General features: G+C 37.0%; 1 protein-coding gene across 1 annotated transcript; it reads left to right on the forward strand.

Moving 5' to 3' along the window:
* Positions 1-17,608: 17,608 nt before the first annotated feature.
* On the forward strand, positions 17,609-25,323 carry tbx18 (T-box transcription factor 18). The gene is made up of 8 exons (XM_056239742.1): positions 17,609-18,157; positions 19,029-19,191; positions 19,864-19,965; positions 20,478-20,649; positions 21,134-21,301; positions 22,387-22,451; positions 23,784-23,878; positions 24,605-25,323. Exons 1-8 carry the CDS (start codon positions 17,929-17,931, stop codon positions 25,264-25,266), a joined length of 1,656 nt encoding a protein of 551 aa, XP_056095717.1. The 5' UTR covers positions 17,609-17,928; the 3' UTR covers positions 25,267-25,323.
* The last annotated feature ends 1,448 nt before the right edge of the window (positions 25,324-26,771 follow it).

The raw sequence follows: 26,771 nt of genomic DNA on the forward strand, positions 1-26,771 counted from the left end.
CATTTAAAAAATATACTTATATAAAGATAAACAGCCATAAGTTAAACTTAAAGGTTTGGGGTCAGTAAGCTTTTTTTGGAAAAAAAAAATTCCACTAGGAAGCATTAAATTATTCAAAAGTGACAGTAAAGAAGTGACAGAAAATGGATTTATAAAGTTACACTGTAAAAAAAAATCATGTGGTTGCCAGAATAATTCTGTAAAAAATACAGTAAAAATGCAAACATATTTACAGAACAACATGTAAATATTACAGTATGAAACTGTTATTTACAAACAAGAAAATTGTAAATAATTGGGAAATCTAACAATGCACACTGCTACTAAAATCTATTTTGTACCATCAAAATATACTGACCATAATAATGTAATGTGTACACCATAATAATGCAGGTGTTAAAAGAGAAATCCACATAAAGAATCATGAAGAAGTTCTTCACAAGAAGCCTTTCCACAAGCTGAATTAAACTAGAAGGTGCACAAAGTCATTCACGCAAACACAAAACACAATTATGGTAACACAAATGACACTAAAATAACAACTGTGCATAACAGTATTTTACTGTAAAAATTACATGAAATGACCAGTTAGATCTTTTACAGTTTTTCCATAGTACGGGAACTTACTGTTTTTCGTATAGAGTTTTTACAATATTTTTACAGTACAAATTTGGTCTACATTAATGTTTAACTGTGTACAAAAAATTCCACAAAAATATAAAGCAGCACATTGTTTTCAACATTGATAATAATAAGAAATGTTTTTTGAGCAATAGATTAGTATATTAGAATGATTTCTGAAGGATCATGTGACTGAAGACTGGAGTAATGATGCTGAAAATTCAGCTTTGCATCACAGAACTAAATTAGATTTTAATACATCACAATAGAATAGTTATTTAAAATTGTAATAATATATTACAATTTAATATATTATTACAATACTGCAATAATATTATTATTATTATTGCAGTATTTATGGTTTAAATAAATGCAACCTTCGTGAGCATAAGAGACTTCTTTAAAAAAACATGAAGAAATCCAACCCCAAACCTTTAAAAAGTACTGTGTGTGTGTGTGTAGAGCTTTAATCCATCTTGTAACCTTTGATCCGATCTTTATGCGATTTGGGCTTTGGGGTTTGTGTGTGAATGGTCGATAATGGGCTATAATATATTGTATAGCCCACTCTTAATTTAGAGGCAGTTTTAAAGGCGCATGAAAATACAGCAGTAAAATATTCCCTCTGTGCTGTGCTGAGCACGCCTCTATCACCCTCCATTTAGAGAGGCTTACTTATCTTAAGAAAAAAACATCTGAAATGCTCTGCTGAAGTACTGACTTTTCTATCTTCATCGGCCCATTTCTCTGTCTCTTTGACTAGCTCCCTTTGTTTTCTTTCTTTAACTAACCTGCATCATTTTATCAGAAGTGGTCTGAAATGAAGTGCTAAGTGTCGGGTTTTATTGAAAGGAAACAGACTGGAACAACACGTGTGTTTTCTTAAGCCTGTAAAGCCTCCTCTGCTCCTCAGGCCAAATATGAATTACAACCTGTGTACTGATGAGTCCTCACTACAGACTCATACCTGCTGAGAGAGAGCACAAGAGCAAGATGAGAGATGCTTGGAAATGTGCTGCTAATGAGCGTGCGTGCAATACACGTGCGGTTGCGAGTTGCTGAAATCATTAATGCATCGTAGTGTTAACAAAAATCTGCTCTTAATTTGGCAAAATTTTAATGTACATGTGTTGCCAAACTTAACAGCAGTCATGCAAGCGGCTGTCTGCTCCACTAAACAAAAGATTTCTGCTAATCTGTCGTTAACTGTAAATGAGTGAATGAAACCTTGTGAGAATGCCTTTCACTACAGGCACATAGTTTCTATAAAAGATAGAGATTTCATATGCAAGCATATCAAATTATTTTATTTAATAAGATAGGGATTGATGAGTGATATGACATTAGAATATGAACAGTTTATCTAGTTCCCAGTTTTTTTTTATAATTTAAAATACAAATAAAATAAACATCCTTTTTTAATAGCACTTAAAAGTTTTTGCTGTCTTCTATTAAAATAAATGCTACTTGGTTTGATATTGTGTAATATAATGCAGTATATTCATATATATATTTAGATGTGTCTAAATATGTTTTGAAACCACTATGCAGTTTGTATGTAATATTTAACAATTATACAGTTGGTGAATAAATATATAAATGTTAATAATAATAATAATAATAATATATAAATACAACAACATATAATAATAATATTAAATGTATAATGATCATTTTTTTTAAAAGTAGAAAAAAACACCATGTTTTGTGTGTAAATTTATCTCTTTCCCCACTCTTTCCTTTTTTGTTGGGCACATGGTTTCAAGATACTGTGGCTATGCCACATCAAACCCAAACTCAGCAGCTGGCCGTGTGGTTATAAAGAGAGTGTGTGTGTGTTGGAGGGTGATGGTTGCCAAAGAACCGGTATTTAATAAAGTCATCGGGTCTAAGATGGGAAAGAAACCGCAACTCAACTCAAGAGAAATGAGAAATCGACAAATGCCACCCCCACATCCGCATTGGCTTTTCTCTCACTTTCACTCGGGGAACACTGCACTGCTGCTGCTGTAAAGAGACACTGTCCTGCCAACTTCTGCCACTCTAAATCAAGCATTTCTCATCCTGTATTAGAGTAAAACATTGAGCGATGTATTCATTTAGCTCTGCTTTAGACTAGTTTATGTATGTGTGTGTGTGTGAGTGAGTGTGTTTTCACTCTCTGATATTTCTGTGTTATGTTGTTAATGGCACACCTTGTTTGCCAGGCAGAAACAGCCAATTAAAAGCAACTTGTGTTAAACTGGGTCCATTTTCAGTGGTATGCCTCCAGGACCCACAAAAACAATCTTCAATGTGTGAGTGTGTGTCTGTGTGGGATGGGGATTTACACCTCACTAATGATGTGTGAGTTTAATACTCCTAGCTGTTTTCAGCTTCACATTGGCACTGAAGGTTAACACCTTCAGTGCCACGGCCGACCAACAGAATCTTCACTCTGAACTGAGTGAATAGTTTTTACACTATAACAAAGGGGTTCGGGCTATGAGCGGTAAAACCGCGAATTATGGATCAACAAACTAAACGGTCATTATCTGTCATTTTTCAGTACTGTTTTGTAAGTTTGACAGTAAGAGAACACATTTTGAGGTCAAAGCTAGTAAAGCATATGTGACTAGAGTCTTGAGACAGGTGCATGAAAGGATACAAAATATAAGTACTAAACTCTTCTAACTCAGTGACCTATATTTTTTTGCTAAATATGTCATCATCTTTCTGATATAGTTTGATACATCTATTCTTTTTACCTTGTCTTTATTCAGAATGTGTCAGTTTATTATAAAAAATGTCCAAATTTCCTGTTTCTTCAGAACTTCCTGAACTTTTTAAATACTGAATATTTTTTCATAATTTACTCGTGCCCATGTTTTTCCAAACCTACCCAGACACAAATATTAAATACTGAAAGAACTGAAAAGAACAACAATACAATTGCCTGTTGCTTAAATGACAAATTAAAAAAATATTAATAATATATGCAAAGAAATAAGGACATTTTGGAAAGTCGTAAATCAGATAAATGGCAGAATTATGTACATATAACACTTGAGCTGTTTATAAACACTGTTCTATTTTCAGGTTTTGTGTAAGGAAACCCAGCCATAAAAAAGGGATGGAAAAGAGGAGCAAAAGGTAAATTGGGTTATTGGAATCAGGTCAGTGATTAAATGCAGCGAGGTTAAATGGAGTAAGGCTGGCTGCGAGAACATCGTTAGCACATTGGCATGACGGGTTGCAGTAATTAGGGGGTGTGGTCTCACATCACCAATCACCCTGCTGTGTTTGGTGCTTCCTGCTGATTTACAGTGTGCAGACTAAGATGTGGCTGTTTTAGCAGGTCATAACTCGCTAAACACACATACACAAACACATTTGCTAAATGAGTGCCAAGTACACACACACACACAAGGCTTACGGATGCCAGAGACACACACACACACACACACACACACACACACACACACACACACACACACACACACACACACACACACACTCCTCACACCTGACTGTTTTTGTTCTCTGTCACACTTTTCCTTCCTCTGCAAATCCCAGAGTGAAAACAGAGGCCAGTAAAGCAAGATGTCATGAATACCTGGACAGTGACCCAGGCTGTGGAGAACTGAGGAGAATAAGGAGAAGAGGAACAATGAGGCTACAGCTTCATGGTGTGCTGATCTGTTGTTTTGTGAGGGGAGGCTTTATTTTACATAGATGTTCAAAGACCATTTAAGAGCAGCTGGTCTTTAACTAAGGGTGGATTTAAAAAAAACAGTAAGATTTGATATATATATATATATATATACACGTTTGGTACAATGCTAGTTATAACTTACAAAAAAATGTTGGTGTCAAGACTTTTTTTAAAGAAATTAATACTTTTATTAAGAAAGGATGCATTTAAATCATTAAAAAAAATTAAATTCTGAAAAAAATTATCACAAAAAATATTAAAGCAGCACAACTGTTTTCAACAATGATATAACAAGAAATATTTAATGAGCACCAAATCAGCATATAGAATGTGACTCTGAAGTAAACTAATGACTAATGAATAACGATGCTGAAAATTCAGCTTTGTATCACAGGAATGATGCATCTTGATGGATATTCTTAATATTAAAATAGAAAACATTGATTTTAAATTGTAATAATATTTTACAATTTTAATGTTTACTGTATTTTTTACAGTATTTTTGATCAAATAAAAGCAGCCTTGGTGAGTATTAGAGACTTCTTTCAAAAAGATTTAAAAATCACTCCGACCCCAAACTTTTAAACGGTATATACACACACACACCAAAAGTCAAATATTCAAACAGTTACTTCTATGCTAACAAGAAAATAGTGTAATTAAAGTAAAATAAAATGTTCTTTAAAAGACATCCAAGACCACTAAACCATTTTATCAGGGAACCCCCACTGATGTCAAACAGTCATTCTAGTGCCCATGCATTTCTTCTTTGTAAATTCTTCTTTCATTTCTAAAGGCTGATTTTAATTTAGAACTTCCTCCTTTGGGAGACACATGATGGGAGGATTGCTCTTTAAGCATCAGTTAGTTCTCATCTAAATAAACCCCAGGGTGCAGAGACGACAGCGCTGCAGGTGCGAGGGTAAGGATCACAGACCTCACACACAGAAGAAACATACCATGATCAGACATACTTTCCGCATTCACTCAAAAGTTCCTTCTTAACAATTAAAGCGCAGTCCATGATCATAAAATGTAAAAGGGCAAATAAGCAATGGCATTGCTTATTTTCTAGCTTAAGCACAAGTTTCTATGCACGCACACACACACACACACACACACACACACACACACACACACACACACACACACACACACACACACACACACACACACACACACACACAGCCCTGCCAATCTCCATCTCTCTGTGAAGTTCAGACCATCATGCTTGAGTGCTCAGAACAAGTTCGGGTCGAGTCGAGGGGGATCAACAGGGCCCTTGAAATCCCACTGGAGAGCAAATTAAAAACGACTGCTTCAAGAGCTGGTTAAAATTCTTATGTTTTATTACTCCTTTCTCTCACAGAGCTGTTGACAAAAAAGAGAAGAAAGCAGGGAGAAGTGCGATGTCGAAAGCCAGAAGTAATTCCGCATAGACGTTTTACGATGGAAACTTCAGCGAAATGTAATTTCAGCGCTCATTCACTCCAGAAAGAAAAATCCCATATTATATGAGAGAGAAAAAGTGTGTGTGTGAGAGAGAGAGAGAGAGAAGCTCAATGATCAGCTCAGCCCCTCATCTTTTCTGATGGAGGTTGAGCAGTTGAGAGCGGCCAGAGCGTCATGCATCTGCTGCATGAACTATAGTGAGGCCTTGAGTGGATTAACAGTTGAGGGTGTAAGCGTGTCATAAAGGACAGTCGGGATCAGCTGAACCCTGCTTACTAGAGACCAGAGACAACGTGTCTGACATGATTTATGACTGCTGTATTCCCAGAAGAAATCCAGGACTTTGTATCATTTTATTTCATCCTTTTAAGTTTTCACAGTGATATTTCTATTCTTAACATTATTTATTATTATGTTATTATGTATGTATAAATTATCATACATCATAATATGTGGTTTAATAATGAAATTATAATTTAATAATCATTATTGATTAATATTTAGTAATAATTATAGCCTAATATTAAATTATTTATTTACACTGAGGTAAAAAAATCAATATTACATAAATCTTTTTGCCCTATTTTAACATGTAAGCAAACAGAAATGTTTAGAATTTTGAACAATTTAAAATGAAGAAATGAAATATCAAGAAAATGAGATATTTATGATTCTGCATGATTCTCCAGAAGTAGGGAAAAACACGTTTTGCTGAAATTGTGATGTAGATAATATTATTTGAAATAAAAATAGCATTTTTACTAGTGGTTTGGAGCTCACTGATATTTGAATAAAAGAATAAAAATATAGATGAAGCAGGACTTATTGTTGAAAACAGGCTGTTTTGACTGTGTGCTGACATTCCACTTAAAGTCTGATGATGGCGCCATGCAGCCAGCATGAGGTGATCTGGGAAGGCAGCCATTCTCTCTCTTCAAACATGTCATTAATGTTCTCTTGCTCTAACTCTCTCAACAAGGTCAGAAGTGAGTGCAAGAGTCTTGGTGTTTGACATTAAAATTAGTATTTCCCTTTCGCTGGCTCAATCCAGACAAACAAATGTCACTACACTATCCACCTAACAGCCATCAGATGTGAAGACCATGGCCAAAAAACATGTGGAGGTAAACAACGACGGTTTTAACACAGACAGCAAAACGGGCATTATGAGTAACAAACGAATCATCAGCACATTGGAACGCCAATGTACAAACCAAACCCAAGCTGTCTGGCAACTTATTTCGATTCATCCATCAAATAAAAGCCACCGTACCGCCGTCTCCTCGGTCCTTGGTTATCCACACAACATTACCTTTCAATGCGAATTAATTTTGTCCCCACAGAGCCACCATAGACTTCCTGTAGCCTGTTAAGTTAGCCCTCAGTGTGATATGAATAGAAGGAGAGAATAGAACCGCAGCTTTTCTATCATATTTCAGCACAGATCCCCAGTCTTCACCACGGGGCCACGTGACGGCGAGGATTGCTTTGTTTTACTATGCGGCTTCGTTCTTCCAGTGATATGATTTATGAAATGATCAGGGGGAATAAAATAATCCACCTCCCCACTGAGAGTCTGTCCACAGGTTCAATATGAAATGAATTATGCCCAGACCACAGCAGCACAACAGTGTGGTAAAGAACAACTACAAGACCGTTATTATCAGTGTATCCACCACATGAAATAATACGCTTCAACATAAAACGTAGTGCCTTTCAAACAAATAAGAATTAAATGTAAGAAACATTACACTTGTAAGACTATAATTACTCTGTCTCATTCAGAACCTGTTCAGTCCAACTACTGTTCTTGTGCGAGTCTGAAATCACTGCCAGACGTCTAAATATGGTAGTCTGCGAAATAGTTGGATATTGGCAGCAGAGGCTTAATCCAAGCAAGGACCAAAACAAAATGTTGATTGACCCTGACACATCCAAATGGATAATTTAAACATGACTAAAGTTTGTTCCTGATTTAAAAGTACTTTCTGCTGCCCTTTTATATAGCTATATAAATGTTTAAATGGTCCATTTGGACGTGTCAGGGTCAGTTATATGTAGGCCTCGCCACAGTTCAAAGTTTTTTTTTTTTAAATACAATAAAAACAGTAATATTTGTGAAATATTATTACAATCTGAAATAACTATTTTCTATTTTAATACATTTTAAAATGTAATTTATTCCTGTGATGCAAACCTGAATTTTCAGCATCATTACTCCAGAAATATGCTGATTTGGTGAAGAAAAATGTGTTGTTATTATCAGTTGAGCTGTTTAATGTTTTAATGGAAACTGTGATACTTTTTTTTCAGGATTCTTTGATGAATGGAAAGAACAGCATTTATTTTAAATAGAACTCTTATAACATAATAGAATAGTCTTACTCTCACTTTTGATCAACTTGAATCCTTGCTGAATAAAAGTTGCTTTCAAAAAATATAAAATTACACACATACACACACATATATATATATATATATATATATACAGACACACACACAATTATCTTGTTTACATGAAGGTTCCTGTTACAATGTCTAAACTACTCCTCCAAGTTTGTCTCATTTTTGATGGATATTTTCCCCTTGTAAGAGAGTGTGCTGAGGCGTATATAGATTTGGCAGGAATCAAGAGCTGGAAAAAGACTGCTTTGTGTTTTTTTTACGCAGCAGATTAAATTGGTTTAGACAAGCAGCATGCCAATGGTTCTTAGTGTAATGATAGGGATTTTATTTGGTCAAAACTCTGTCATCAATTTGTTGACATAAATATGTATTTAGATGGCCAGTTTTTCAATTATAAACAGACGTTTTTGGGAGTTCAGTACGGCCTGATGATGCTCAAAAAGTTGCAAATGCTGCGTGAGTTCTCACTACAGTCTCTGAATTGTAAATGGTGAGCTAAATGGCTGTTTACGAATTGAGTGCAATTATGCTATTATACACGATAGTCTTGTGATTACATCCAATAGTGAAATGTGTTGGACAAGCACAGATGTGCAAATAGTTATTTGGTTGTTTGTCAAAACTTCAAGAGCAACATTTTAAGAGAATTAGTGAGCGTTCACCACTGGCAATTAGAGGTGAATAACAATCTGAACAAGGACACTTTCGCAAACACAAGCACTGACAAACAGGTTTACACGCACAATACATTAAATTACCATTCATTTAATCACTTTCGCCGCATGCTAATATGTAAAATGTTTTTATGCGCATCATAAAAACACAAACATGCATGCATGAGGTCTTGTTTTGTCTCATTATGTCCAGCTGTGTTTTTGATAAACACTGCAGCGTTAGCCCGTAAAGATTGATCACCTCACATCATTGTCTGGCTTTATCTTTCAGTCTTTTACTCTCATACACTCTCACATCACACATACCTCATCTCTTCCTCTCTCTCTCTCATTAGATTAAAACCCAATCGCAGCTGCTAATGACCGCAGTGACTAAGAATAATGGCATCCACCTGTTTCAACTTTTGTCTCATTGCTAAAAAAATTGCATTGGTTTGACTACATGTTGAGATTAATGCTTTTGAACTGGGAGTTCTGGCTAATTAAGGGATGGCATCATTGAGAAAAGAAAGTTTATAGGAGTGACCATATGGAATAATGTGTGTTTCTTTATAAATGTTTCTTGAGCAGCAGAGCAGCAAATCAGCATATTAGAATGATTTCTGAATGATCATGTGACACTGAAGAGTAATGGGGCTGAAAATTTAGCTTTGCCAACACTGGAACAAATTACATTTTAATCTATATTAAAATAGAAAACAGTTATTTTTAATTGTAATAAAATTTCACAATATTAATGTGTATTTTTTACTATATTTTGGATCAAATAAATCCAGGCTTGGTGAGCATAAGAGACTTCTTTTAAAAAGAGTTCTTACCAACCACAAACTTTTGAACGGTAGTGTATGTGCATGCGTTTTCTGGGGGACGGGGATGTTTTGTGACCACATGTGACAGTGAAACAGCACAACCTGACTCTGGTCTCTTAAAATGACCCTTCAGAAATATGTCATCTCATGCTGATGACCTCATTCTAACAGAACATCCAAGTCATGCCAGTCCAGCTGGTCTTTACGATGCCATTCCATCCTCGAATGTTCCAAACATTCTGTGCAAAGCCCAATAAAGAACAACTCTAAAAATGTGCCGGTTTAAAAAAAAAAAAAAACGGTCTTGGATTAGCATGAATCAGGAACTGAGATTTGGGTTTATGGGCTCTCTTAAAGGTTGTCTGTGATGACAGCTGAAGAATGAAGAATGATGAAACATGATTGACACTGATAAGGAGTGGAGTGGCACGATCAGGGTGGCTATGCCAGTATAGGGCTGGCCATAGCCAGTTAAAGGCTCTAATGTGGCAGTGGTTTCATGGTGGTTGGCTTTGAGCAGCAGGAAAGGGAATAAAGGGGCATATAAAACAGGAAGAGAGAGAGGGAGAGAATGGGACAGAGTTAAACAACTTTGCTTTTTTCCCATTCATTTACTCTATTAATTTCTTCAATCTATGTTCTACTTTTGCTATATATATATTTATAAAACGGTTAGTTACAATCCTTGATTCTGATTGGTCAATAGCTGTGCTTTATTCACGATAAAACACGGCTATGACCGCTTCACCCAACGGTTCTATTTATCACTGCGCCCTTAGCAACACCCTTAGCAACCACACGTATCAACATAAACAGACAAAAAACGTAAGAATTAAAAAGGCTAAAATGTTTAAAGTAAATTTCGATAAGTTCACTACAGAGCTACTGGAGGCCAAACTTAAAACAAAAAAAAGCACTGGAGCGACATTCTTGCTGCAACAGAAAACACTGCTGACAGTGCTGAGCCCCAACTAAAGAGAACCGCGTTAAATATCACCACAGTGGAGCCGATTGAAATGAGACAAATATTTAATGCGTGCACAATTAACGGAGATGTTCAAATAAATTTAAATAAACAACAATAAAAAAGAATCTCTTGTTAGGCAGCATTTTAATAACTGAATTGATAACATTAATAAAATAGATTAAAGACCTAACTGTTATCTATCAAAATATGTGCCCTTGTGTTTTTATTTATAGGCTATGTAAATATTTAGTTTAGTGCAGAGAGAAAATAACGGAATAAACAAAAAAGTAAACGTTTTCTCATGCTGAGAGATAAGCTATGCCTATTTGTGTGAGGAAATTTCACAAATATTGTGTTGTAAAAAATAAAAAGAATGAGACAAGTTTGAGAACGGTTTGTTGTTTTTATTTGAGCTTTCATGCATATTACACATTGGAACGTTGTTGTTCACGGTCAGGGACTATTTTTTTTCTAGCGGAAGGAATGCTTTTAATGCTTTTATTGATTTAACTTCCATGAAATTTCCACTAATAATTTTTTTTTTCTTTAATATTGTGTGGTAACCGTTTTATAAAAGCAATAAGGTACTCGAGGCAAGTGCTGTATCGTGAATAAGTAACGGCTGAAGGGGTTGCAGGCACTCCGCTTCGCGTCGTGCCTAACAACGCCCTTCAGCCGTTACTTATTCACGATACAGCACAGCCTCTCGTACCTTATTGCTTACATATACACACACACACACACATTTAGCACACAAACATGCAGAGGAAAGCCCTCAGTTTAGCAGTTTAGTTGTATCCACCCATCTATTTTGTCTCCACATGTAGAGAGGAAAGGCAAACTGAAAAATCAAAAGAAATAAAAACATGTTCCTTTCTCTATATTTACATTTTATTAATTAAACCTGTCTCATATGGATTTCTTCATCAAATGTGTGTGTGTGTGTGTGTGTGTGTGTGTGTGTGTGTGTGTGTGTGTGTGTGTGTGTGTGTGTGTGTGTGTGTGTGTGTGATATAGATAGTGGGTGAAAATATAATGTTGTTTTATACATTGGTTGGAATGTAGAGAAAAGAAAGTTTTATTTCTCTTGCCACGTGTTAATCTTAGGTTACTCTCTTGTCATGTGTTTCTTTCTTGCTTTGGCACAGAGATATAATGACTCACAATACAACACATCTCATACTCACCCACTTAATCACTTCAATACTCTTCCAGTCTCTGAGGCCAATCATAAAAGAAGACTTTACAACCTACAGTGGAGTCCAAAAGTCTGAGACTGCTATTGAAAATGGTTCTATTTTACATTTTGAAGGAATTTTTAAGTGAATCTTTCGGAAGATTACATTAATCCAGACGTCATCGCGCAGTCACTCACTCACGGCCCGCACCATGTGCCCTTAAGACGCATCGAGTCTGATTCCTCAAAGTGTTCCATATGTGTGCTAAATGTGTGAGAGCCCTTCTGATGACAACCTGAAGGAAGAGAAAACAGCTTTTGTGTGTACATAAGCACACTCTCTCTCTTTCTTTCTTTCTTTACTCCCCAGTATCCTCTCATCCTCTCCTCTCCTCCATTCTCTTCTCTCCTCCCATTCATAAAATATCAAACAGTTAGGTCCCGGAATAGGGCTGCCCTGCGGCTGCCTGACAGTGTGGATATTTTCAGTAGGTCCTTGCGGTGTTATTGCAGGTGTCCAGGCAGGATGCCCGTGTGAATTCGGAGAACACATCAGACACAGTATAATTCTATTAGTCCTATACACAGATATGTATATTAAAACCATACTCAGCCAGGGGATACCGCAGCGCTTAAGGAGCATGCAGAGCAACCCATCCTTAAATGTTAAACAACAGAGTGTGTGTGAGTGTATATGTGTTAATGAGCTGTTAAAGAAAGATTGACAGACAAAACAGACAGCTGACGGATAGCTGGAGGGAGGCATGTTTTGTGTGTGTCCAGTTCAGTAATTCTGAACTCTTTGGTCTTTTTTGCTATGTTCTTCCCAAAGTCCAGCTGTATACCATTACATTCAATTACACGCTCTAAAATGTCTAAAATAAGACTTGCGAGTCTTGTGTGATGTGTGAGTATGCATATGCACATGTGTGAGTGAGTAAGACACGTAAACACTTAACATACTGAAGTATACTGCTTAATGTGCTTCTAAAATACTTTTTTTTAGTTGAATTATTACATTACCAAAAGAACACTGCATTGTATATTCTATATATAAATATATATTTAAAAAATCATAAGAATAATTCATAAGAATCAATGCAGATGGAAGAGCTTTTTTTTAAGCATACAACTATGGGTTTATATTGGTATTTTTTTTTCATCTTTAAATTTAATTGATTTTAAAATGACTACCTTTGGCTACTGTCCTTCTGATCTAGGTTTGTATACAGAAAGGCAGTATTTTTTTTCTAAATGACGAGACTCATAAACTGTAACGATAAGATAAAAAAAATTAAGTTAAGCACATTCACCATAATACTAAGAAAGAGTGTATTTTGTCTTTTGCTTCTTATTTATTCCTCCCTCTTCTTTTACTTTCCTCAGTCATTTCCTCTGAGCGGCTCACTCATTCATGATTTTATTGCTTTTGGATTTAAATTGTTTTTACTATCTTTTCTCAAGAGAGTAGAGTTCATAAAAAACACCTGCTTGCTCTACTTTTTTCTTAACTTTTCATTCTATTCTCTTCTCACCCTAAATCTGACCTACGATCTCTTTCCTATTCTCTATTCAACACTTCCTCTTTCTCACTTCCTTTCTTCCTTGTGCTCTACGAGAGAGAGTTCTCTGGTACTTCATCCGTCCAGTGCTAATGTTGTCTCAAGAGGCTTGGAGACCCTCTGAGTGATGCTCACACTCCCTGCTGTCTCTATAGAGTGAGAAACCATTTCATCACCCTCTAGAGGCTAAAATGAGAAACTACCATCATTTTCTCCAGCCTCAACTAAATATAGCTCTATCAATCTCAATTCCAGAGAGCCTGTTGATTATTTCTATATTCATTCCTTCTTCTTTTTAATGCATTAATTCATCTTCTTAACATATTGTTCAGATGAAAAAGAGGTCTTTACCAAGTAGGCTAGCTAATAATGGAACACAAAACCAAAAGTAGCCTTTAGAATCAGATTAGTTTAACTAGGCCTATAATATTATTCACCTGGTTTGTGAATCTTAATCTGGTCAGATCGGTCTGTTAACTGTTTTTTTTTAGAGGTTTCTGGTCAGACTGGGAGACCATCTTAAACTAGGTAAAGCCGGCATATTTTTAACAGGGGTAACCTATTAAATAGTCTTATGTTAAAGTCTTGTGTGACTAAATTATTCCCCATATTTTTTGTTTTTCAATTTTTTGGCCTGCAAGGAAGGACAAGATATAGGACATGAATATTTCATGCCAGCTCGGCTTCCTTCCTCTTAATAATTTTCTCACACAAACAAAGTTGACCTCTGCCCACGTGTGTTTCGCTATACACTCCCGCGTGACAGGTCGTAACGCGCGGCGAGGAAATCCAATGTCAATAACGACAGAGTCGCTGGGGGTCCCTGTCCGCGCCGCCCCATAAATACTGTCATAAATACGGTAAATACATCAGTGTATATGGTGCAAGTTAAGAAATACCACATTTTCACGGGGAGATTAACTTTATGAATGGGTTTGTGGGTCACGGATGGTTTGGCGTGTCGTTTCATTTGAGGCGGATTGAGGATGCTTCAGTGCCCTCAGACATTTATCCGCCGGTTACCGGTTCTGTGACCGGTCTTTTTCTCATATACACACCCACTGACACACATAACGGTGGCAGCAGTGGGTCGCAATGGGGTCTCTCTCGTCCTGCTTTCAAAGGGATTTTTTTTTCTTAATAGTTTTTTCTTCCTCCCATATACCCGCGTTCCTCGCGCTGCCACTTCCGCTATAAAGCCCTTGGCTGGCTGCCACGCGGCCATTAGCACTAGCAAAATAACTGTTAACAATATGGTGCCCAGACACAGCAATTCCGACTCTAAAGTTTAACCAGCCGACATGGTTTGAGTCCAGTGATGCCATGAGGTTACAGAGCGAGGATTAGTAAACAAACGCCTTTTACATGAGTGCAGTCTCATCTGTGCAATAAGTGCACACATCATTGTCATTGATGCTTCACAAGAGACAAAAGGAAACACGTTCATTTATTGTGAAGACGTTTGTTAAAAAAATATGTTCAATGCAATTATAAATAAGCCTAAATGTAGTTGTGTAATGCCGATTACACAGAAATGTTTGCGAGCTGCGAACTAGAACAAAAAGCGCAGTGTTTCCTCTGCTTTATCACCTGGTTATTATGAGCTGAAAATAACCGTTATTATTAGACGCTTTTCATTCCATGTACTGACTATACACATGCATTAAAGGTGCAAGAAAAACAAGAACGAAAATATGCTTAAAAAAATTAAAAACGGAAAAGATATGCTGTTTTGCATAAATGCACAAACTGGAGGACAAACATATAGGCCTAGGCTAAAACGTTTTTGCAATAGCCATATCAGCTTATCATTCTTAAAAGCATTTAAAAAGATGAAAGCATTTAAATCATTTAATTGTAGGCTACACAGAAATATAAAATCAGCATAAAGGCATAGAAATTAAAAAATATAAACGCTTGTTGCAGATTATAGCTAGAGTAAATTCAAGATTAAAAAAATTAAAATCGAATTAATTAGATAATCGTTGCATAAGTATTCGTTTGCTTTAGCTTAATATGTCCAAAGGATATAGGCATAACAATAATAATAATAATTATTAGGAGAAGGATGTCTTTTTGTGATAATTTACAGCCGTTATAATAAACCCACATTAACAGTAAATTGTTTCATAATTTGTTCATGAATGTAGGCTACAAAGACGATCAAAACGTAGGCCTATATATACCTCGAAATAATTTAAGTATAGGTATAATCAATTAAATGTCTTCAATAATGCGTTGTAAAAAATAATACATAAAAATACTTTGTTTGATACAAAGTAGGCTAAAGTGTATCTACAGGTTTTGTTTTCAATATTGAATGGCCAGCCGCTATAGTTCAAAATAAAAATCTTATCAGGTGCAGCTCTCCATGCGAACTCTTAACTAATGAATAAAAATACTTTATTGGTAATATTAAAAATCTAAAACGATACTGAAAATACACAATGTTTTAAATATTAAATAGACTCAATTTCTATCGAGTAAAACATGGGCAGCCCAGACAAGACTGAATATTTTGTAATTTATTCAAAATAAATCATTGGCCCCCTGGCCCCCACTAACTAAACTAAAAGTTGTTTTTTCTAAGGCTAGGCTATATAGTAATAATAATGTGTATAATCATTTTACGAAAACAGAAACTTCTAAATATATGTTTTATGTAATTTCTAAAAAAAAAAAAAAAAAAAATCAGAGTTGTTAAACTCTGACCCGATTTTTTTTATTTATTTTTTTACACATTATATTGTGCAGGTCAAAATAATAATGTTCAGTGCAATTTGATAAAAGGTTAAAAAGAGATGCTTAACCAACTGAAGAGACGGTGCAACCAAAACTCTAAAGTTCATCTCAATTGAAGAAAAGGTGCAACACTCACTAAAATGAATAATTTTAAACTTGTCGGCCATTGTCAATGCCTTCATCCGACATACTGTAATTTGAAAATAATCAGGCTATTGTCCATAAGTGACATTGACTGTAAACGAAGAATGAGTGAAGAGCTGCTGCTGGTAATTCACTGGAGTGTGTGCAAACATTCAGAACTGTGCGTCTGCATCTAAATTTATCAGATCCATATTGATCTAATGAATGTATGCCTTATAAAATTTGTATGACAAAATGTAAAGATTAGGTAAAAGTTACCTATACAGTGACGTGAGCGTTTTATAAAGTGACGACTGTCATTTGAGCATTATTTTGTATTGTATTAATTATATTGTAATAGGCTATTATTATCAAATAATGCACGCATCTCTTTTTTTCATTCTTATTTTTCTTGTTCATATTTTTCTGGTGGTTGACAGGCACAGAAAGTCAATCCGCACTGCATGTGCTCTAAGTGTCTTCACATGCGCGTGGGACACGAATTCTCCAAATGGCAGTGCAATCATTTACACGTTTCAAATAGCGGGAAATATAAAGGCTCTGGAGCACTGTAGGCTAAGGCTACATAACACTCACAAGATGCTCTAAAAATCACATGGGTTTAATAGATCGAATCAATGATAATTTATGCGACTTATCTGTGTTTATCTGTTAAAAAACATCTCGCTAAAAATATAGGCACAAGGCAAATTGTTTTTTTGGCCAAAAAAAAAAAACCTTTCTTTGAAATCATTTGAAATATTTCTCCCTCTTGTATTCAATATATAGCCTAAGCAAATAACAAAAGTAAAACCAAGAAACACTAACCGCCTAACAAAATACACCATCGATAATGCTCGCTCTTTTTATTTAAAGAAAAAAATGCCTCATTTAAAGCTAAAGGCTATTTATAATTGTCTTGTAAAATGTATAATTTATTTTCCAAATGTATAAACTTGCTGTATAAATGTATATTTTTCCAATAATTAATACAATTAACAGTAAATAGGGGTTTTTTCGGGGGGGGGGGGGGGGGGGGAGGTGGGGGGGGCTGATTTATTGTACCAGGAAATTGTGTCTCGTAGTAAAAATCGGTGCTTCTTGGGGACTTGTATTTAGAAACTGTAGACTGCAAGTCTCAAGTCAGGTTAGTTTGACATGTCTTATTACTGGGCCTCACGCAGATACAGCAGGCGTAGATTTGGTAATGATTCTACAGGATTGGCTCACAAGGGCTCGTGAGGAGGTAATGCGGAAGCATGTGGAGCATGTACAGCCGCAGTGTGAAAATGATCGCAATGCCGCGAGCACGACTGGAGCTCAGTGAGTGAGAGATGATTCATTCAGCCAGGCTTTACCACATATGGGCGGAACGTTCCACACGAGGGTCGAAACGCAGCGCGCCTATTGGCAGAGAGCACCGGTGATTGACGTGAGCAGGCCCCGCCCCTCTTCTGCCCTGGTTATTGGCACTTTAACGAATCCCGGCCACTGCCTCGGTGTCCGTGCGCGTTGACAGACCGATGAGACTGTTTTAAATAGACTGTCGCTTCGTTTTCAGCGTCTTTGTCACATCGGCAGTTTTAATTACTCACTGAAGTGGACTATTCGGACTCAAGGAATGCTAGATTAAGTGCTGTTGCAAGTGCACTTCTGGTGAACTTCTCTTTCTCGGCCAATCTGTCTTCTCGGTTTGTAACCATGGCTGAGAAACGACGGTCCCCGTGTACTATGAGCCTCAAAGCGCACGCATTTTCGGTAGAAGCGCTTATTGGCACGGAGAAAAAAAGAAAGCTGGAGGAGGACAACGAAAATTGTTTTGAGGAGGTAAACGAGGAGTCGAGCCTGACAGAAAGTCCGCAACCCCAGACTAGGAGAACTTGTCCCAGCACCAGGAGTTGCGAGATAGACTGCGTAAGCGACGAATCCCGTAAGTAGCCTATCCATTTACTAACTAAATATGTAAGATATAGGCTAGTTACGCGCGAAACAAACCACAACCACAAAATAAATATGTATTTGTAATTATCTTGGCTGAAAAGTAACATGGTACGATGAAAACATACACACATGTATTTCTAGCCTGTATAGTTTTGTAATAGGCTGCTAAATACAAACCAAAAATTAACATTAAAGAAGAAAGTCTTTCAGTAACAAAATCTTCAATAAATATATCAATAAATTCTCAAGTAAAAATAGCCTCTTCTGTAATTCAGACATGTAATTGGGTCAAGTCAGGGTGACAAAGACGAAAAATACAGTACACAAAATAACAGTTATGAGCCTCATAAATATGGGCACTAAGAGAGTGACTAATCTATTCTGTTTATGAGTTTGGCCACAATCATAAACACTCAAATTAACTTGCCATCACTAAAGCCTAAATAGGCCTACTTGCAAAAAAAAACAACAACAAAAAAACAAACAAACTATGGATAGAGCTGGAATAAAATATGCTTATTTTTTATGTAACTAGGCTATTTATTTGTTATTTTAAAGTAAACGAATGCAGTTCTTCTGTCATCTCGATAATGCATCACAAAGCCATGACTTAAATTCTTAATTCCATAACGGAAAAAACGGGGGAAATGTAGGCTATTTATAATATTATATTGCAATATAATATTCAACAGCATTTATAAAGTAATAATAGCCTATTCTGTAAATACATGTAGCCTACAAATACAGAAAATCATTGCAAAGCACGTTTGCATGACACTTCAGCACTCGTTAGTTAAAATTAAAAGGGTTCTGCAGATTGTTATGCAATAATTAAGACAAACTCTTTCTGTCTTTCTCAGCTGAGTCTGAGGACGTGTTGTTGGATAGCCCACAACCTGCGCAGCTCCTCGCGCAATCGGGCACGAGCTCCGGAGAGGAGATGCGCGTGGATTTGCAGGGCTCAGACTTATGGAAGCGATTCCACGAGATAGGAACTGAAATGATCATCACCAAAGCCGGCAGGTGCATCACACAAAGCACGCTTTTCAATGTTAAAACTTTTAATGACGATTGGCTAAAATAATTATTTACGTTTGAATAGTGGTACCAAAGACACGAATTTATTTTATAGTAAAAATATGCCATGTGACTTGTTTTCATATACAAAAAAATATTTGATGCAACCACACATGAATTCTTAATCCAAAACGCATTTACCAAAGTCTGAATTAAATTGCTGAAATATCCAGACAATCTCTTTTGACAGAGGGTAAATGCGGTTACTTTCAGATGGACTTTGGGAATTATATTGAATTAAAAAGGGATTGGGACGAAAATGCCGCTGATATTTAGGCTAATAGGCCTACTGCTCATATAGCCTTTTTTTCTTTCTTTTTACACATTTGATAGATTTTACTATTATATTAGGCCTGGTTTTGTGCAGGCTACCTACTTTTATGTTGAGTTGTTGACTGACCATTTATTTAAATTAACTGGCTAGCCTATCTCTAAAAACTATAGGCCTATTTGGAAAATATTAGGTTACTTGACGTAAACGGGCTGTGTTAGAAAAATTATGCCCACATAAAGGTAAAAACCGTGCTCTTTGTAAATCTGAATTTTCTTTTGCAATTCTGCTTGCCTCAATATTATGTAGTTATGAAAATATTAATATAAAATGTCATTTTATCCCAGGCGAATGTTTCCCGCGATGAGGGTTAAGATTGTGGGACTGGATCCTCATCAACAGTATTATATTGCTATGGATATTGTTCCTGTCGACAACAAACGGTACAGGTGAGCAATTTACGAAATCTGTCTTCCCAACTGGTCACTGCATAGGGCCTAATATTGAGCATTTTGAACTAACCGTCTCCACAAATGGCACTCCGGGACTTTGTTGACATCTTCAGCCCGGCCTTTTGCGATGCCCTTTTGGGAGCTTGACCTCGTGGACCTGAAGGTCATGAGACAACGGCAGTCAAAACAAATTCATAACGCGTTAGTTTATTCCGGGCTGCTCTGTGTGTCTGAACATTTCGTTCATCATCACTGCATCTACAAAACAATAAGGCTACTGTCATTATTTATTTTATTATTTACCCAGCACAAATATATAATAGAAATAGTGACTAAGCAACCATGTAGTCTGAGACGGTTAGCTAACTGAAATCAAAGACACACGCGTTGCGCGCGCCGAAACTCAAATACATTGCGTCCAAAACTATACTGAGAGATATTCCTTTGAAAGTCGAGCCGTCTAAAATTCATATTATGTAAAGACACTGACTTTTTTTCCCCATTCCAAGGTACGTGTATCATAGCTCGAAGTGGATGGTAGCGGGTAACGCCGACTCTCCTGTCCCTCCACGCGTCTACATCCATCCGGATTCGCCTGCTTCCGGTGAGACGTGGATGCGCCAGGTTATAAGCTTCGACAAACTCAAACTGACCAATAACGAGCTCGACGACCAAGGCCATGTGAGAGAATCTCTTATTATGTATCCAAGAGTGATTTACTGAATATAAATGTTTTGTTGTTGTTGTTTTTGTACATTTGAATAAGGAAAACTGCATAATTATTGTATATGTTAGACTTATAAGGAAAAACTGCAAATACATTAAGACTTCATATAGGAAAGCAGACCTTTAGAATTTCCTTCTGTGATCCTGAAATAAATGAAATGTTATAATTGGACAACTCTTTTCATGCACCTACACACATGCTAGCTATTGTCGCCCGGTGTGCATTTTGTTTTGCTGTATTATTTTAAAGGTCTAAACATGTTGTAATGTGGAGGGTTGTAAACAAACTCAATTGAAAGCATCCCCAGGGCGAGGCTGTAAAAGGCCCGTTTGGCCTTTGAAAATGGAGGCATGTGTGTTTTTATTGAGGTAGAAAACTGCTTTGGTAATTCCTCCGTTTCCCACTCTAAACACTGATGCGCAATGTAATGTTTTCCAGATCATTCTGCACTCCATGCACAAGTACCAGCCCCGTGTCCACGTCATCCGTAAGGAGTGCGGTGAAGAACTCTCGCCGGTTAAGGCGGTTCCCACTGGGGACGGTGTCAAAGCATTCTCTTTCCCCGAAACTGTCTTCACAACGGTGACTGCATACCAAAACCAACAGGTAATTCCCAACACATCCTGCCATAACTGTTTTATGCACAATTTGATAACACATCACAAAAGCTGCAAATAAGGGTCAGATTGTTTCTTGAAATTAAATGAAGAGGAATTCGTCGGGCTCAGTGCCTTTTTTCTTTTATTGGATTACATTATTACAGCTTGATTTTTATAAAACAAATGAATAGGAAAGTCATGCCAGCCACAACAAAACTGGCCAATTTATTTTTGTAAGTCCAAGCAAGCAAGACAAAAGCAAGTAATATAAACAATATGAATAATATTAATATTAGGATACAAGATATGCAACATTTTAGAATTATCTGGACTCTATACCAGCATTTATGAAAATGGATAAAGCAGAGCTGTTCTATTGTGACAATAATAGTTGTTTTGTACATTTTATTTACTTTTTAATATGTTTTATTTTTATAATTAACCCAGTTAACTTGCAGAACGCTCGTATTTAGGATACACTGGTATAAGTAAATGACTTAATTTATATGATATATTACTGAAATAATCATACAAATCTCCTAAAGTTGGGATTTGAAGGGCTCCTGCTCTCTAAATTCATAGATCAAAGCCTCTATGGGACTGAAAGAGTATGCAACCAACACCCCATAAAGGGCAATTTATTTATAAAGGGCACAGTTACATATGTGTTTATTTGGGCATTTGTATTGACTTTCCTTTGCCTACAGTTCAGAAGCAAAGTATTTATAAATTGCAACACCAAAAAAAAAAGACTAGAAATTTAGATTTTATATATTGTTTGATTAAATTAACGTGTTTTCGTTTGCTATAACAGATTAATACCAGAGCATGTTTTAAGTTAGAGCTTGAAATCTTATCATCATTTTCATGTTAACTGCCAAGTTTTAGAAATTATGTCACCCATTTGTCTGAGCTTATAAAAACACAACACACATGTTCTCTCACACACACATAGGAAAGAAAAAAGCTTATAAAATAAACCCACACACATTGCATTGTGGGATAAGGGTCACTGGTGCTAGGTCAGGGAATTTGACATTACAGGCTTTGGGTCAGTAAAGAGAATGTGTTTTGTGTGTGGATTTTTTACAGATAACAAGACTGAAGATCGACAGGAATCCATTTGCAAAAGGATTCAGAGACTCAGGAAGAAATAGGTAAATACATTTAGTTTCTGTAGTTTCTGTGAGTCAATGCCATTGTACATTTTAAAAAGCAGTAACTCCACCAATACTGGAACTGGGAAATGGGTCTTCCAAATTTTCATTAAATTTTATTGATCACAATTGAATTGAGGCATGCCCATCTGTCACAGAATAGCCAAAATGTGTAGTTTCTGCTTTTACCTATTTGTGTAGCAATACAGAAATGACACTTTATTACATGTATTTTTCTCTAGCTTTTTTTGAGGCAACAAAGAGTTTTTTGTTTAACTTCTCATTCTCTTCTGACATCAGTGTAAAGTTATTTCAGAACTATCAAACCGTATTAAAGGATTATCAGATCCAAAGGGAAAAGTCTTCTTTTATAAGTACCACAAGATTCCAGCGAGGCCCAGACAAAATAAACATAAAAACAGAGTCAGATGAAAAGCCATTATTCCATGTACAAAAATAAATGTATAAATTAAAATACACAGCACAATAAAAAATAATCTCCATCTTCACATAACACAAGAGAAATAAATAATAAACGTGCAAACAGGAAATGGAGGCTGTGCAGAAATAAGGCTTGCACGACTCTGACTCGAAAGCTCAGTGGGGAAGTTTAACTCTGCTCATTATTTTTAAACGAGAGCGATTTTAACACCCCTCTGAATTGCAGCAGACCACATACAACCCACTTTTCCTCCGTCCCTATGCGAGGTCTCGCAGAGCACTTAGACCCGAGCCCTGTGGCTCAGTGTTACAGGAAAAGTTAAGCAGTTTGCTAAACAAACTCGGCCACTTGATAGCTCAAGTGGTGTGGCTGATAAAACTGGGGCCGAAACAAGTTGAGGCATCTTGTGTGAATTATCGCCTGAGTGGTACTGTGGAGGGGGTGGGGTAATGTCCACGCTAACAAGGCGCACCGAGCACCACCATTACTTCCAGAAAAAGCCAGAAAATACCCCCACCCCTCTCTCTTTTTCGTTCTCTCTCCTCGTAAAGCTTTAACTGTGGCTTCCTGCACTCTATGTCTGATCCCACCGATAAAGCTATGTGAAAATAATTATAGCCTTGCCGTCGCACACACCAACACACACACTTTATGTTCTTCATTACCTGCTCTGCTTTACTGCCCAAATACATACTGATAAAGAAAGGGCCTAGCACTAGGACGGCTGGCAAGGATTGAACACATTGTTGGAAAGGTTAGCCAGATGCAGAGCTTTTCTGTTAAGTGGACTGAGAGCTTTACTGAACCACTCTTGCCTTTGTATTTTTAGACATATTGTGTGTTCTTGTGTCTAATACATGTTTATTGATCAGAATGCTTGTGTGATTTAGGATGGGACTAGAGGCTCTGGTTGAGTCGTATGCGTTCTGGCGGCCCTCACTGAGAACTCTGACATTTGAGGAATTCCCTGGAATCACTAAACAAGGTACCACATGTGTCTGTGTTTTCCCTGTCAAATGTATCATTACACAATGGGTTGTTGTTTATACGTATTTGTAAATAGTAACACGAATAAGACATTTTTTGTCTTTGGAATATCTTGTGCCAATGAGTTTAAAAAGTTTAACTTCATGTGTTTTCAGACTTTCTTTTGTCTGTGGAACAAACAAAAAAGAATATTTTGAAAAATGTCTAAAATTTTTGATAATGCAATGAAAGTAGATTGGGTCCAATGTTGTTTGGAACAACATGAAGGTGAATAAATAACAGAATGTTCTTTTCTTTTCTTTATATTTTCAATTCCTGAATTTAAATTCAATTTTAATTGAGCTAGCAAACTGGATGCAGAATTGGAACTTGAATGCTTGGGAGCAAACTTAAAGAATTCAAAGAAATTAATATAGTGTAACTAAACTTTTAACCAAACAAATAACTAGATTAACCGTGATGTCGTCTTGTGATTTAAAGATGAGCCAATTCTTCAAATATGATTTTTTGCACAACCCTGGTACACATGAAGACCAGGAAAATGTATTGAGTATTAATGTATGAAGTTAAAAAACATAATTTTGATATATATTAAGAATAAATTCGATTATATGTTTACTTTGAATCCCTGTAATGTGAAATTTCACACTATGAGATTTGTACATTTTGGTTTGTTTCATGTGTATATGTTTTATTAATGATATGTCATTATGACTGTGTTCAGGTGCAGCTGGTTCTCACGGTGTTGTTGGGTCTTCAGCACACACACATCTGCTGTCCTCGTCCTCATGCTCTTCCCCTACATTCCACCTGGGTTCCGGGGCAGGGCCAGTGTGCGATTACTCCACCTGCAGTCGAACAAGCCACCCTCTCCACCGCTACGCCCCTCCCCTCTCCGCAGACTCCTACAGTCGACTGGCCAGCCCTACAGCAGATGCCTTTTCAACTAATCGGAGCTCTACGTATATGAGCGGGACCGAAGGTGAAGCGTTCTCGTGCACACAGAGTGGCCTGCCAATCCAGATCCACAGCATGCCAAGCACAACCTCCCAGCTGCAGTACCTCATGCCCAGCCATACCCATAATGCGTTTTCCACCAACCAAAGCACACAGGGATCCTATAATGGGTTCCGCCTGCACAGCCCTTATGGCCTCTATGGTTACAACTTCTCCACTTCTCCCCGCTTGGCCACCAGCCCTGAAAAGGCAGCCGCCACGCAAAGTTCATTCCTTGGCTCCTCCCCTAGCGGGACGCTGACGGACAGGCAGGTTCTATCCACTGTGGACGGTCTGCACATGCTCAGTAGTGGTCAACAGAATCTTTTTGACTCACGGACTTTGGGGCTGACAAGCTCCACCTCCCAGGTGACAGCCCACATGTCTTGACCTGTGACCCAAAAACTTTGACGGACTACCAAACTCAGCTAAGAATGTTTTCTTTGAGTATAAACTAGTTTTTAGGACTAGTCAATAGCATAATTTATAATCCGTCGGACATTCATCACTCTCGCAAGAGTTGAGAGAGGGACATACTGCTATGGCAAGCACAAGAAACAGATGTACACAATGTAAAGAACTGAGAGAAATCTGCAATATCATTTATGTTTTGTGAAAATGACAGCTGAAGATAACATTGAGGATATTTTTTAATAGACTTTATATCTTTAAAATCATTCTGATGAAGCGGCACAGACTATTATTGGACACCAGGGTATGGAAATGCCTGAAGAATCACGCGGGAAACCTAGAAAACACTTTACAGACACACTTGCGCACAATCCTGCTCAGTTTCACGGCATGAAAGGACATCAGCCATCGGATCTCATCAAGGTTCAATGAGACCCCTGAACTGCTGGTAGGAGTGTGAGGACTTTAACAGATGCCTTTTGTGAGGCTGGACTCAGCATCTTATGGACAATAAAACAGAGTTTGGCACTTAAGAGTGAGCAGACTGAAAATGACAGGAAGTGATGTCACGAAGCATGAAACAGGCTTCAATGACTTGAATTTTGAACTACACCATTTTCTAGGTGACAATCATCAGGTAACTACGTCACTTATTTGTGCTGAGGTTTTGAGCACATCCGATCAGCATTAATGGCAGATAATACGATTTAATCTGAAACTGGACAAGGTAAAACAAAATGTGGGCTAGTGTTTACAAATTCTCTCCAAGTCGAAGTGTTTTTGTCTGGATCAGCGCTGCTGTCTGAGTCTTGGAACAGACAGGGCTGAATGAAATCTGATCCAGGATGACAATTCTCACACTTTATAAATACAACCATTGGCATTCTTCAGAAGGATTATCCTGCCACGAGATACATGCTGATTCCAGGTCAGCTGTCTCACTCTGAATCCAAGACTGAAAAGAACGCTTTTCCTTTGCAGACATGTTAGCTTTTGCTAATTTTCTTATTAAATGTAATTTTTCACAAATATGGAGAATATGAATATTATTGATACTGTGTAAAGATTTCACTTGCACTTACGGCAATTTTAAATACTTGCATTTTAATAATAAGGCTTGTTTTGCCAGAGGCCTCTCTTTTGACACTTCCTCTATTTTTGACTGTTGTTGGCCTGATAATTAAAAAAACCCTTTGAGCCAAATAAAATATATCCATATGGCAAAGAATAATCGAGGAGTTTATGTGTTGCAGCATTAGATGCTTCTCTTGGGGTCAGGCAAAGGTTCTGAATGCCTAACAAATGAAAAATACCACCAGGGGCTCCTAGAGGTACACTGACACACACAAACAGAATGCATTTATGCACACGAAAGACAAAGTTTGAACTTGCAACCTTACATTTGAAACAATTAAATGTGATATGAGAAAAAAGTTTGTGCTTTTGTCCCTGAGAAATCATACACCAACAAGTTTTCTGTCGCT

This window comes from Rhinichthys klamathensis, unplaced genomic scaffold (genome assembly GCF_029890125.1).
Source record: "Rhinichthys klamathensis goyatoka isolate OS25496 unplaced genomic scaffold, OSU_Roscu_1.1 h1tg000020l_1, whole genome shotgun sequence".
In the NCBI taxonomy this organism is placed as follows: domain Eukaryota; kingdom Metazoa; phylum Chordata; class Actinopteri; order Cypriniformes; family Leuciscidae; genus Rhinichthys; species Rhinichthys klamathensis.

What these genes read in the sequence shown, in the direction of transcription:
- tbx18 (XM_056239742.1), top strand. Translation starts at nt 17,929, where the DNA reads ATGGCTGAGAAACGACGGTCCCCGTGTACTATGAGCCTCAAAGCGCAC. An exon ending in CTGCGTAAGCGACGAATCCC is followed by an intron (nt 18,158 to 19,028) that starts GTAAGTAGCCTA and finishes TGTCTTTCTCAG; the next exon opens with CTGAGTCTGAGGACGTGTTG. An exon ending in AGCTCGACGACCAAGGCCAT is followed by an intron (nt 20,650 to 21,133) that starts GTGAGAGAATCT and finishes AATGTTTTCCAG; the next exon opens with ATCATTCTGCACTCCATGCA.